Source organism: Formica exsecta, unplaced genomic scaffold (assembly GCF_003651465.1).
Source record: "Formica exsecta isolate Colony F162 unplaced genomic scaffold, ASM365146v1 scaffold247, whole genome shotgun sequence".
In the NCBI taxonomy this organism is placed as follows: Eukaryota; Metazoa; Arthropoda; class Insecta; order Hymenoptera; family Formicidae; genus Formica; species Formica exsecta.
In genome coordinates this window covers 526,931-539,947 of record NW_021849743.1, presented here as the reverse complement: position 1 = coordinate 539,947, position 13,017 = coordinate 526,931, and the positions used below count along the sequence as shown (strand labels likewise).

The following is a 13,017-nucleotide window of genomic DNA, read 5'->3' as shown; positions in this document are numbered from 1 at the left end:
CGGCACTTGTAATTTGCAATAATACTCCATACGCGCGTGCACATTTAGCGCCTTAATATATGTACTTTGAGTTTCTTTCGATAGGATCGTGCATTTGCCCTCGTAGCGGATCTTGCACGATCCCGCACGGAAGTGCGGCTATTTCACGATGAACCGCGATAATCATCAGTTGGTGAACGTCTCGACCCTCCCCTGATAAACGCCGCCAAGTGATGTCGTGTCCGTCTATTTTCCCATGTGGTAAAACGTCAAACGTGCTGTGTCGGCGACGCATTTTTTTACGTCGAATAAAGTTGCATCGTAAAGGATAGGTAGACCGGTCAAAGTTTAACGGTCACACATTATCAGCAATTTCGCGGTAACGACAGCTGACCGATTATCTTATGGACCAATTACATACTATCTGCGCGCGAGTAAATCGATGTCCCGCAGGGAAGAAACGATTAGGAAAAAGTATCCAACAGCTGGCGACGATGCCGATCTTTGCCGGCGTTTTGCGCTCGATTTATCGGATTGTCTTGATTATTTTCGGAAGAACTTGCAGAACTGAAATGTAGTATATATCTACAAGGGTTCTTTTTTTACTATACTCTGATAATATTATAGTAAAAAGAGAACAAACATTTTTTGAGTCATTAAATCGAAACATTTTGACATGTATTTATATTATATAGATATTTATCATTATATATCTTAGATTTTAAACAAATGTTTTTCTTTTTGTTTCTGTCATTTTCTTCGTGAGCATACACGATGAAAATCGCACGAATCCTTGAGTTTTGACAATCTGAATTATTTTATCTGATTTTATACGAAGTGTTAGCAAAACGGAAAAAGAAAACGCGCAATTATTCTGAATGTAAACGGAACTTATCCATATATCGTAAAATAATTGTCGGAAATGAATTACAACATGATGAGTACGATATATATGTTAATGAGATATTCCTGAGAGCATCGCTATAAATCCGAGAAATTTTGCAATAGATTGCGGCATATTCGCGATATGCGAATCTTATCTGAATGCTTGTTTATCTTGAGATTTTACAAAAATAACATTGTTTAAAAATATTGCGTTTTTTTTTTTTTATAGTAAAATTGATAAAAATTTCGTCAGTCTTTAAGAGATGATTATGCAGATCTCTAGATCTTTAAGATTTCTTTTTAATTCCGCGTAATGTTGCGATGTCCGTCGGAATTCGTAGCGTTGAGGGAAAATATGGTAAATCGATGAGGTCGTTCCAAAGAATGTGAAATCCTCTTTTTCTTAAACCTGGTCACGAACGAGAACTACATCCATCTCAATGACCTCCGTCCACCACTGCGACGATACTACAGTATTGTTCTTCGCTAAAACTAAAGTGACCGAGTGCCATTTGCCTTTTACGTGCGAGCCGGTGCACTCGAACGGTCAGAACAAACAATAAGAATCACACACACATATATATATATATATTCCTAATAAATAAGAAGTATGATTTTACCATATATATGATAAAATCACCTTTTATTTATTCTGAAAACATATGACTAGATAAAGAAGTTTATTTATACAGGGATAAAAATTATTAGCATATAAATTATATAATTTTATTTGTTAGGAAAATAAAATGACAGAGTGCATTTCTTTTTGCATATTGTTGCAAGAGACTTCTAAAGGAGCGATTTTTCAATATATATCTTAAAAAGATTAAATCGCGCTTAGAAGTCTTATTTTATGTCTAATGCACATCTTACCTCGTGCGTAATTACATTAGAAAGACGTGCGCAATTACATGGCCGTTCTGCTAGAAATATAAGGAGGCAAAATGATATGCTATCCATTACAAATGAGCATCTCGCTGGCGATAATTATACGGAAAGATTTAACTGTTTGTACCGCCGATGTTTACCAAGTTTCTTTAGCTGACTTAACCGATCTAATAGATATCGTAAATAAATATACTTAAATAGCATATTAATTATTTATATAAGTTAAACTTTTGAAATATTATATGTTGCTTGAGAATATCTTTGACAGAATGGAAAAACAAGTTAATCGCGAGAGATTATTTGACGTTTCTCCAATTTGATGATACGCTAACAGAAAAAAAAATTAATTTTGCATTAATAAATAAATTAAGCATTCTAGTTTTTAGAATGCGCGCTTAATAAATCGAAAATCTGTGACTCGCGAAGGAATCCTCTGAAATATTCACGGTAAGAGTGGATATACTCAAGGGGTATTTTTACAATTATTATTATATGGAAAAATAAAGACCAACATGTGCCGTTACGCAAAAGGAAACTGAGAGGAAGTGACGTTGCGCAAAGCGTTCTGTATCTCCGCGACGGTCCAGTTTTTCATGGGTTCGTAGGCGATGCCCAATCTCGTACTCCACGCGAGGTCTCCTTCGACGTATACCGATTCCCTCTTCGCGGCTTGCACAAGAACAAAGAAGACGTCCGGCCTGCCATTCTCCGTGATGTAACGTATCCGGACCTTCTTGGTCCCGTAGCCGCCCTCCACCACGCTCACCTGACCGTTCTGATGAACGGACGCGGCGATCACGCAGCTGACGAGCTTGCCTGGTCGTGCTCTGTAGTATATCTCCGCCCTGGTGCTCACCGGAAAATACGATTTTTGGCTGTCCAGCTGAATGAGCCTGGACGTCGCCTCCTCGTCGGTGAATACATCGCCCTGTATCAGCCACGTCGTTCTACGGAGAAAAGCCTCGCGTCTGCAAAGATCTGATAGATGCGCGAGCGATTGCGGCCGAGTTTCGCGAAAAACCGTTATGAGGCAAGAGACTTCCTCTTTTCGAAGCGAGAAGATATCGGAGAGAATTTTGCATCATCTAGATTTCTCCGGCGTTAACGTGAAATCGCGGACTGTGGAATAGGTCAAGATGTTTCGCAAGGGAGGGAGTTCTGATCAGATTGGGAAAATTGATTATTTCGTTTAAAAGAGATGAGATGTTGAATCCCCCTCTTTCACACCTCTCGCGCAATCTGTTTATATTTATTTTTAAATATTTCTAATATTTTAAATAAAGTATTAATTTTTCGGCAAAATTTAAAATCAGATGTAAGTATCTCGTAATGTGAAATATATATATATACGAGTGTTGCAAAGGATACCTCTTTTCTACAAATGTCAGTTTTTAATTCTCAACAGTCGCTCTTCACGGAATTTTTACAAATCAGCTTTTAATATCAATGTACTCTAATAATAGAAAGCTGTTTTTTTCCTTGATACAAATATCATACTCACGGCTCGCTTAATGCAGAATTCGAAACGCAATAGAGGATTAGAGCTACGAGAAGGTAGATGCGCGTCATCATCGAACTGTTGATGCACGAGAGGAGGTCTTGAAGTATCAGCTGTCGGCTGATATTATCTTGGCGATGCGGGTTGTCTTTTCAATGTTGTGACATTATTCGGTGTTCTTGGCCCGATATCATTATCTCGCGCGCGAACTATCGTCTTTGTGAGCTAGACGGTAGTGGAACGTGTACTAAAATTAACGAAGAGAGCACAGTAGCAGACCCTGACGTGGGCTGCTGTTGTGACGATGCTGTTGTCCCTCCTCCTTTTCTTCTATTGCGAGCACGAATATATTCATCTTCCTCCCATTTTCCTCATTATAAGAACGTTTGCCAATTCAGAAATATCATTTATATTCGAACGCGCTATTTGTGCGAGTTTTGATCTTGAGGTAATTCTATATTTTCAAGTGAAAATCATGTGATTGCAATTGATTATATCCTTACGAGAACTTTTTTCAACTTATTTAATTTGAGATCTAAATTTCCTACTATATTAACGTATTAAAACTATAAATTTTTCAGAAAAAGGAAGAATTTGATATTTGGCTTTTTAAATTTTTTTTGCCTTTTCTTTTAAAGAAATTTAAAAATTCTCTTCCTTTCTTTCTCTTTTCCGTATGAAATCTTTCAAACTAAATATACATTTTTCAAATTATTGTAGTTCTTTTTCCAAACATTATAAAAACATTTTGCAATTAACTTAATACGAGCTTTAAATTTTTAATTAATAAAATGCAATGCTGTAAATCTACAGCTGATTCTAGTTGTAAATTGTTTTATAAATTTTCTAGTCTAAAAAATTTATAAAACTATTTATTCCAAAAGAGATATTCTAGCAAGAGGATAGATCTGAGTGTAAAAGCGAAGATGTATAATAATTCCGTAAACACCGCTCGGCTATTAAATTAATCATAATGCTCCAATCGCCGTTCTTCACGCGACACGGCACTTGTAATTTGCAATAATACTCCATACGCGCGTGCACATTTAGCGCCTTAATATATGTACTTTGAGTTTCTTTCGATAGGATCGTGCATTTGCCCTCGTAGCGGATCTTGCACGATCCCGCACGGAAGTGCGGCTATTTCACGATGAACCGCGATAATCATCAGTTGGTGAACGTCTCGACCCTCCCCTGATAAACGCCGCCAAGTGATGTCGTGTCCGTCTATTTTCCCATGTGGTAAAACGTCAAACGTGCTGTGTCGGCGACGCATTTTTTTACGTCGAATAAAGTTGCATCGTAAAGGATAGGTAGACCGGTCAAAGTTTAACGGTCACACATTATCAGCAATTTCGCGGTAACGACAGCTGACCGATTATCTTATGGACCAATTACATACTATCTGCGCGCGAGTAAATCGATGTCCCGCAGGGAAGAAACGATTAGGAAAAAGTATCCAACAGCTGGCGACGATGCCGATCTTTGCCGGCGTTTTGCGCTCGATTTATCGGATTGTCTTGATTATTTTCGGAAGAACTTGCAGAACTGAAATGTAGTATATATCTACAAGGGTTCTTTTTTTACTATACTCTGATAATATTATAGTAAAAAGAGAACAAACATTTTTTGAGTCATTAAATCGAAACATTTTGACATGTATTTATATTATATAGATATTTATCATTATATATCTTAGATTTTAAACAAATGTTTTTCTTTTTGTTTCTGTCATTTTCTTCGTGAGCATACACGATGAAAATCGCACGAATCCTTGAGTTTTGACAATCTGAATTATTTTATCTGATTTTATACGAAGTGTTAGCAAAACGGAAAAAGAAAACGCGCAATTATTCTGAATGTAAACGGAACTTATCCATATATCGTAAAATAATTGTCGGAAATGAATTACAACATGATGAGTACGATATATATGTTAATGAGATATTCCTGAGAGCATCGCTATAAATCCGAGAAATTTTGCAATAGATTGCGGCATATTCGCGATATGCGAATCTTATCTGAATGCTTGTTTATCTTGAGATTTTACAAAAATAACATTGTTTAAAAATATTGCGTTTTTTTTTTTATAGTAAAATTGATAAAAATTTCGTCAGTCTTTAAGAGATGATTATGCAGATCTCTAGATCTTTAAGATTTCTTTTTAATTCCGCGTAATGTTGCGATGTCCGTCGGAATTCGTAGCGTTGAGGGAAAATATGGTAAATCGATGAGGTCGTTCCAAAGAATGTGAAATCCTCTTTTTCTTAAACCTGGTCACGAACGAGAACTACATCCATCTCAATGACCTCCGTCCACCACTGCGACGATACTACAGTATTGTTCTTCGCTAAAACTAAAGTGACCGAGTGCCATTTGCCTTTTACGTGCGAGCCGGTGCACTCGAACGGTCAGAACAAACAATAAGAATCCGAAACGGTCAATTTAAATCAAATTAAATTAAAATTAAAAATCGTCAATTTTAAACGACAAACTAAATAAAGTGATTCTTGTAATTAACCACTTAATTGCCAATTAGTGAGCAAAGTTTGTAAATTGAGACGATTCCGTGTCAAGAGACATAATTAATTAATAAATTTTATAATTGACAAGACAAATCAAAAGTGAGCAATGATCTTCAGAGTTTTACTCCGTAAAAGGATTCTCGATATTCTCAAAGTGCAACAACAAGAAACAAAATGTTTTAAAGAGACATGATTTGAAATGAAGAAAGTGATTCTTGAAATTAAAAATTTATTTTTTTGATACCATATTGTTTGTCTATCCATTTCGTAAATTTAAACAATCTTTTTAGAAGATACAATACTTAATTAATCTTAGCCTCTCCAATTTTTAATATAAATTTCAAGTGAGTAATAATCTCTAAAATAATCTCTCTAAAAAGTCTATTCGTCGAGTTTACTATAAAAATTCATCGTTGAACTCGTTCCTATTTACGCGACTCAAATCGTCGATTATCGATATCGCGTTAGTCTTAATACAATATTCTATTCTCGACTCGTTAATCACAATCGGTTAGTGCGTGACATCCGGCGCGGGCCCGTTGGACACGAAAAATTCGTCAGGATGGTGGCCGAGCTAACTGACATTTCCACGGCGACAATCGGCGGAAAAGCATCTCTGCATGCTGGTGGCATCTCGAAACAGCGCAAACGACCTAAATGGATCCAGACGGCGACGCGTGAACCGATTTACAGCGTCTTGGACAGCGACGACAGCGCAAAGAGTTTTCCTCCGGATGTCCACGGCAAGATTGTGATAATCAGCGCGGTCAAGAACGAGTCGAGCCGCAAATCCAACGTGGAAAACAAGCTACCGTACGTCTGGCCATCATCTCGGAATAGAACGTCGCCGATTCTTGAGGTTGAGGACGAGAACACTCTTTACAGCGTGGTGAGAAAACCGAAGAAAGTACGATTGCCGGAAACACCGTCTTCCGACGAGGAGACGATTCGACCCGTCGACCCGTGTCGCGATTCGACACGGATCGAGGACACCGTTCCCAGCGAGAAGCGACAGCTGGACCCGGAAGACGTATCCAAACGAGTCGAGGTAAGAAAGTGGCTCCGCGACACGCCCAGGCAGCCTCTACCGGATCCATCGAAGATGTTTTCCGATCGATCCGAATACGAGAACCGCTGGCCGGATCGAGAGAACCCGGTGGCGCTGCCCCGAGGGGTGGTGGGCCTCGTGGGGCCCTACAGGATTTATAGAAATCCAAACGAGAGCAGAGAATATATACTTCAAGAGGAGGAACTTGTTGAAGAAGTACTGGATTCTACGAGCGAGAAAGTGCAGGAAGAAGAGAACAAGAACGAGCATCGACAGAGGGCGAAATGGAAGATCAGGGAGGACGACGAGGAAACTTTAGTACCGGATATCCGGGATCTGCCGAGTCTGAAAGATTTCATAGAGATGAAGAACGATAAGGGGGAAGATGACGATTGGAGAAATGAAGGAGGATCGGTGACGAAGATGGAAAAATCGGAATGTGTCGAGAAGATTCTGTCCGGTAAAGAGGAACGCGCGGTGGATGTACCGGATACGATATCCGCGGTCTCGATGACGTCGATGAAGCAGAAATGGGGTGAGAAAATCTATCTTACGACGATTGAGTGAGATAACTTTGAGCCTCTTATAAATAAATAAGCCGCTTGCTGTTTAGCAATTAGTAATTGTCTCTCTCCGGTTACGAGATAAAATATAATTTTACTCTTTAAAAAAGTTCTGCAAGTTTGGACTAGTTTATGAATTTTTTATAATTGGAGTAAAAATTTTTGAACATTGTATACGATAACCCTCACGCACGATTAATGAAATATCAGGTGATTGCATAAGTTCGTGCCCGATTTAAATATAAACTTCAATAGATAAGAGGAACGCGCGGTGGATGTACCGGATACGATATCCGCGGTCTCGATGACGTCGATGAAGCAGAAATGGGGTGAGAAAATCTATCTTACGACGATTGAGTGAGATAACTTTGAGCCTCTTATAAATAAAAAAAGCCGCTTGCTGTTTAGCAATTAGTAATTGTCTCTCTCCGGTTACGAGATAAAATATAATTTTACTCTTTAAAAAAGTTCTGCAAGTTTGGACTAGTTTATGAATTTTTTATAATTGGAGTAAAAATTTCCGAACATTGTATGCGATAACCCTCACGCGCGATTAATGAAATATTTCGCGAACATTACAAAGGAAATTATTTAGAAATGTATTACTTTTTGAAAATATGAAAGCTATGTATTTATTTCTATATATGCTTTCCCTTTTCTTTCTTATTATAAAACCTTAAAAGTTTTATGAAATCTTGATTAATTTTGTAATTAGATCTAAAATTACATTCATGAATATAAATCGATGTAAATCCAAAGTTATATACGTTATATATCCCTAAATAGAAAATATATCTATTAATTTATGAGTTTATAATTAGGATAGTTTCCAAGGAAATTAGTAAAAATTAATTGATATGGAAATAACGTTTATAAGAAAACGGAGAATTTCCCCTTGCAACTCCTGCAGTTTTCGCAGCGTCTGTTGAGCGACGTGTGGCCTAGCATTGTCGTGGTGGAAGATGACGCCTTTTCGATTGGCCAAAATCGGACGTTTTTCTCGAATAGCTGCAGCGAGTCTAGTTAGTTGCTCACAGTACTTGTCCGCCGTGATTGTTTCGCCGCGTCGGAGCAGCTCAAAGTAAATAATTCCCTTGCGATCCCACCAAACACACAGCAACACCTTCATCGGATGCAAGCCAGCCTTTGCTACGGGTTCTGCTCCTTCAGCTGCTGTTTTCCATGTCCTCTTTCGCTGTACGTTTTTGTAGAGAATCCACTTTTCATCGCCTGTTACCATTCGATCTAAAAAAGGCTCTTTTTTGTTACGCTCGAGAAGAGAAAGAGCCACAGTCATACGGTTTAGCTTATTCCTTTCAGTCAGGAGATGCGGCACCCATGTATCAAGCTTGGAAACGTATCCAAGCTTTTTTAAATGACGAAAAGCGGTTTAATTATCGATGTTCAGCCTCTTAGCAATATCCTCAGTTGTAATCCTTGGGTTTCTTTCCACTAAGGCATGCACAATGTTATCATCAATGCCAGAAGGCCGTCCAGAGCGGGTTTGATCCTCCATGTTGAAATCACCATTTCGAAATCTGCCAAACCACTTTTTGACTGTTCGGAGAGCAGGAGCGCGGTCTAAATAAACGGTTTGAATATTTTTTTTGTGCAATCCCAACACTCACGCCTTTCCGAAATTTATATAACATTACATGCCGCAAATGCACCTTGTGGTTCTCCATTTTTAATGATTTCTCTTATGCACAAATGGACTTATCTGAACAATGTCTGATGCTAAATTGACATAAGACAACGTCATCTATTCGGTGTAAGCAACAACTCCCACACGAAAACAATAGAACTCCGCCATGCAGTAACTTAATGCCATCTATGAAAATCGGGCACGAACTTATGCAATCATCCAATATTTCGCGAACATTACAAAGAAAATTATTTAGAAATGTATTACTTTTTGAAAATATGAGAGCTATGTATTTATTTCTATATATGCTTTCCCTTTTCTTTCTTATTATAAAACCTTAAAAGTTTTATGAAATCTTGATTAATTTTGTAATTAGATCTAAAATTACATTCATGAATATAAATCGATGTAAATCCAAAGTTATATACGTTATATATCCCTAAATAGAAAATATATCTATTAATTTATGAGTTTATAATTAGGATAGTTTCCAAGGAAATTAGTAAAAATTAATTGATATGGAAATAACGTTTATAAGAAAACGGCACGCTCTTAACGAAGAAATGTTCTCACGAATTAAAATTAACTGAAGTTTAACTGCAAATTGCCATAACAATTCCCGCGATTCGACAGAGCCACTCTTCTCGTTTACGTTCGACCTCTATCACCTCTATCTACTTCTATCACCGGTTGATCTACTTGCGAATTGTAATCAGGCGCGAGAGATTATAAGTAGCATCGGCGTAAACGATAGCGGCGCATGATTTGACGAAGTATGTCGTCGGAATTCGGTATGCGAGGCGACACGCGCATCTTACGGTATTGTCTGGCAAAAAGGATCCGAGTAGCGGTAGATAGTACACCGGCTATGCATACGCATACGATGTTCTGATACGTGCGGAGTATGGTTCATGAGCTGACCATTGATAACTCAATATTCGTTCGTTCAGAGGCTGTATTTCTATACACCTGTTCGTCTATCCTCCCGTCCACATTGTTCACGAGCAACGGTCAATTGTCTTGCTCGAGTCTAAAATTGGATTCTATAGAGAATCTATCTAGAATGCTTATGAAATCTCAGAAAGGATAAATTGAGATGGTATCCCAGCTTGAAAATATATCGAAATATTATTGAGCTTTGATCAGATTTCTAAAGGAAAATTTTAATGAGTAAAATTTTAACGATGAATCATAGAGTGAGTTTACATCTGTGAAACTTTAAGAAATAAAATAATGAGAATATTATATTTAGTGCGTCAAAAAAATTAATTCGATTATTAATTTATTGATAATGTTATATTGACAGGTATATATTAATTTATTGATAACATTATATTTGCGGGGATATATATGTATATATACCTGTCAATGTAACAATGGTGTTATCAATAAATTAATAATCGAGTTTACTTTTTTGACGCACTGAATATAATATTCTCTTAATATACGCACATTATATTTTTTCTCTTTTGCTTAACGAACGGCAGTATATTCAATCTTTACAACTCAATCTTCAGAGCCGTTAAAAGGTCAACAACGGCATTAACAGTTTTTGACAGCGTTCTCCATATACGTTATTTGATTGTTCAGGAGTTAAAACGAGGCAGAGCTGACAAAAGCAGCTTTCTAGTCAAGTCCAATTCGTTCTTGCTTTCTTTCGAGAGACCTTTCATTATATCTTCGTCCGATATGGTGCACTCTTCGGCACGGCCGCCGTAGAGCTGCCGTATATCACATGAATCGCGAGCTACTTTCACCATTTTTACGCACCTTTTATTACCGTCCATTCCACATCGATACTTTATTATCCGTATGCCATCATCGGCTGTTAATCCCACGACTCTTACACTCTTTTCCATGCTCTCGCCTCGCCGTTTGTTTCCTGGTTGACTGACCGAGCGTTCTTCTGGTGCGAGAACGATGCGTTGCGTCCGAGCGGATGTAGATTTACATAGAGGGAATTAGAAAGCATGCATAGCTCTGGCGGCCATAAGTTATCCCATCGGAATTAAAATACGCGAGCGTGATATAACGATTTCAAAGCTCGTTGCCATTGTCTTGGTCGCAAATCTTTTACGACTCCGAGAAGCGTAAAAATCGAGCGAGCGGGAGAAAAGACCTCTATTATTCTTGCACATAACTTTTGAGGCCACTCCATCGCGCCGCGAATCCGTTTTCTCCTCCGTCGCAGAGAGAAAAAAAAATCTTTGCTTTGGGAAAAGATACGATCGGCGCGAGCACGAAAGCGAGTGAAGGGATGAGATAATTTTAAATAATATACAATATTACTTACATAAGGATTTAGAAAATTAATTATTTAAAACGAGAGAACTAGATTAAAAAGAAAAAAATTTTTTTTCAATATTCCGCGATGAAAGCAAGAGTATGTAAATTAACTACATCACGTAATAATATCAAGTATTTCTTTCATTCGAACTTTTGTCTAAAATGTACATTTAAAATTGTAATAAAGGAGAAGAAAGAAAAAAGCAAGAGGGAGAATTAAACAAATCCGCAAATTATTTTCTGCGAGTGATGAGAATAGGAGTTTAATTTGTTTAATTACGCTTTCGTTCAAATTTTAGGGATAACTGATTAGGCACACTCAACTTCTCATTCCTTAATTAGCGGCGCATTGAGGAAGCATGTACATTACTATTTCTTCATTAGCAGCGCGTATAGTTGGGATGAAAAATAATAGGAATATAAATACGGAGGTCTTTAACGAACGAATTGATTGATTGTCACAAAATTAAACGTATTTGCGAAAGAAAATGACGCGGGTACTTCCTCTCGAATCGCCGTAACTTACTTTCGTGTTCTACTCCAAGCAACACCGTGCCCTGACTCCATCAATCGTCGTGCAACATCAATCTGTCAGACATATGACGCCACCGTTACTAAAAGCCTCCTGACAGGCCTCAGTCACTGTTACACATAACTGATTCTCTGCAGTTAGATGATGCAGCTGCATCGCCAAACACCGCCGCCGGTCAGTACAGTTAACCACTTTTCTCGGCACGCGGTGGTAGTGCATGGACCAAGACGCACAATCGCATCTGTGCGAAAATATACGCGCGCACACACTCGCGCGAGAGTGCGTTTTACAACGCGCGGCCTTCTCTCCCGGATAACCATACGGTTTCGACTTTTCGACGCAGATGTTCTTTCGTCGAACAACTTACTAAGAATCTACCTGGATCATTATGAAAGTGCTGCCGTGAGTAATAACAACGTGCACGCTGATATATCTGCCCGAACAAATTGTAGACAGGACAAAGCTACACGACATTGCATCGCTGCGATAAAGAAGAAGAGCAAACTGAAAGAAAGTTTTAGGGTAGTTTCAGGAAAATTAATATCTTTGTCGTATCGTGGACATGTATAACGATTTCTACTTTTGTCTCTATTAAATTGAATAAATTTAATTGAAATTTATATTAGATGTAACTTAAATAGAGCACAATGTATAATTTGAAAAAGTATAATAATCGTACAATAAATATAACATATTCTAATAAAATAAAAATTATAATTTGATGCAATTATTTAATTTATAATATTTTTATTAAATTGTGAAGCCCGCGATATGTGATATGTCCGGTATATTTTTTTATCACGTTTACTTTGTTTACGCAATGATCCAGCAAATATCGCTTTTTTTATATTTTATAAAACGGAATAACATTCCAAGCGATATCGATTATCGGGTACGATCATATTCTCCTATAACATGTTTCGCAGTTTTTACGTTATTAAGATTCTTCGATTAAACGTAACTTCCGTTTTAAGAATTCAAGCTTAAATCCTCGGCTTGTAAGCGGTCCCGTTATAACATAATCAAGCTGTCGCACGTGTTCGTTTTTACAAGCTACAACTCTCATTGACGTGTCTTTCGCACAGCTCGCACGAAGCGGCCAGTTCCGATGTAATAATTCACACAAGTAAAGATTAAAAAAAAAAAAAAATTTAAACGCTCACAAGAC

At 37.7% G+C, this 13,017-nt stretch overlaps 2 protein-coding genes across 2 annotated transcripts in view; one reads left to right on the top strand and one right to left on the bottom strand.

Annotated features, from left to right (window-relative positions):
• Positions 1 to 1,576: 1,576 nt before the first annotated feature.
• Positions 1,577 to 3,547, bottom strand: LOC115236453. Its single transcript, XM_029808923.1, has 2 exons — positions 3,254 to 3,547; positions 1,577 to 2,699 (listed from the first exon to the last, which is right to left on the bottom strand). Exons 1-2 carry the CDS (start codon positions 3,322 to 3,324, stop codon positions 2,273 to 2,275), a joined length of 498 nt encoding a protein of 165 aa, XP_029664783.1. The 5' UTR covers positions 3,325 to 3,547; the 3' UTR covers positions 1,577 to 2,272.
• Positions 3,548 to 6,337: 2,790 nt separating this feature from the next.
• Positions 6,338 to 13,017, top strand: part of LOC115236449 (proton channel OtopLc-like) — a 27,291-nt gene continuing 20,611 nt past the window's right edge. Inside the window, exon 1 of the mRNA XM_029808918.1 lies at positions 6,338 to 7,358. Within this exon, the coding sequence (XP_029664778.1) occupies positions 6,338 to 7,358 (1,021 nt within the window). The remainder of the gene's footprint in view (positions 7,359 to 13,017) is intronic.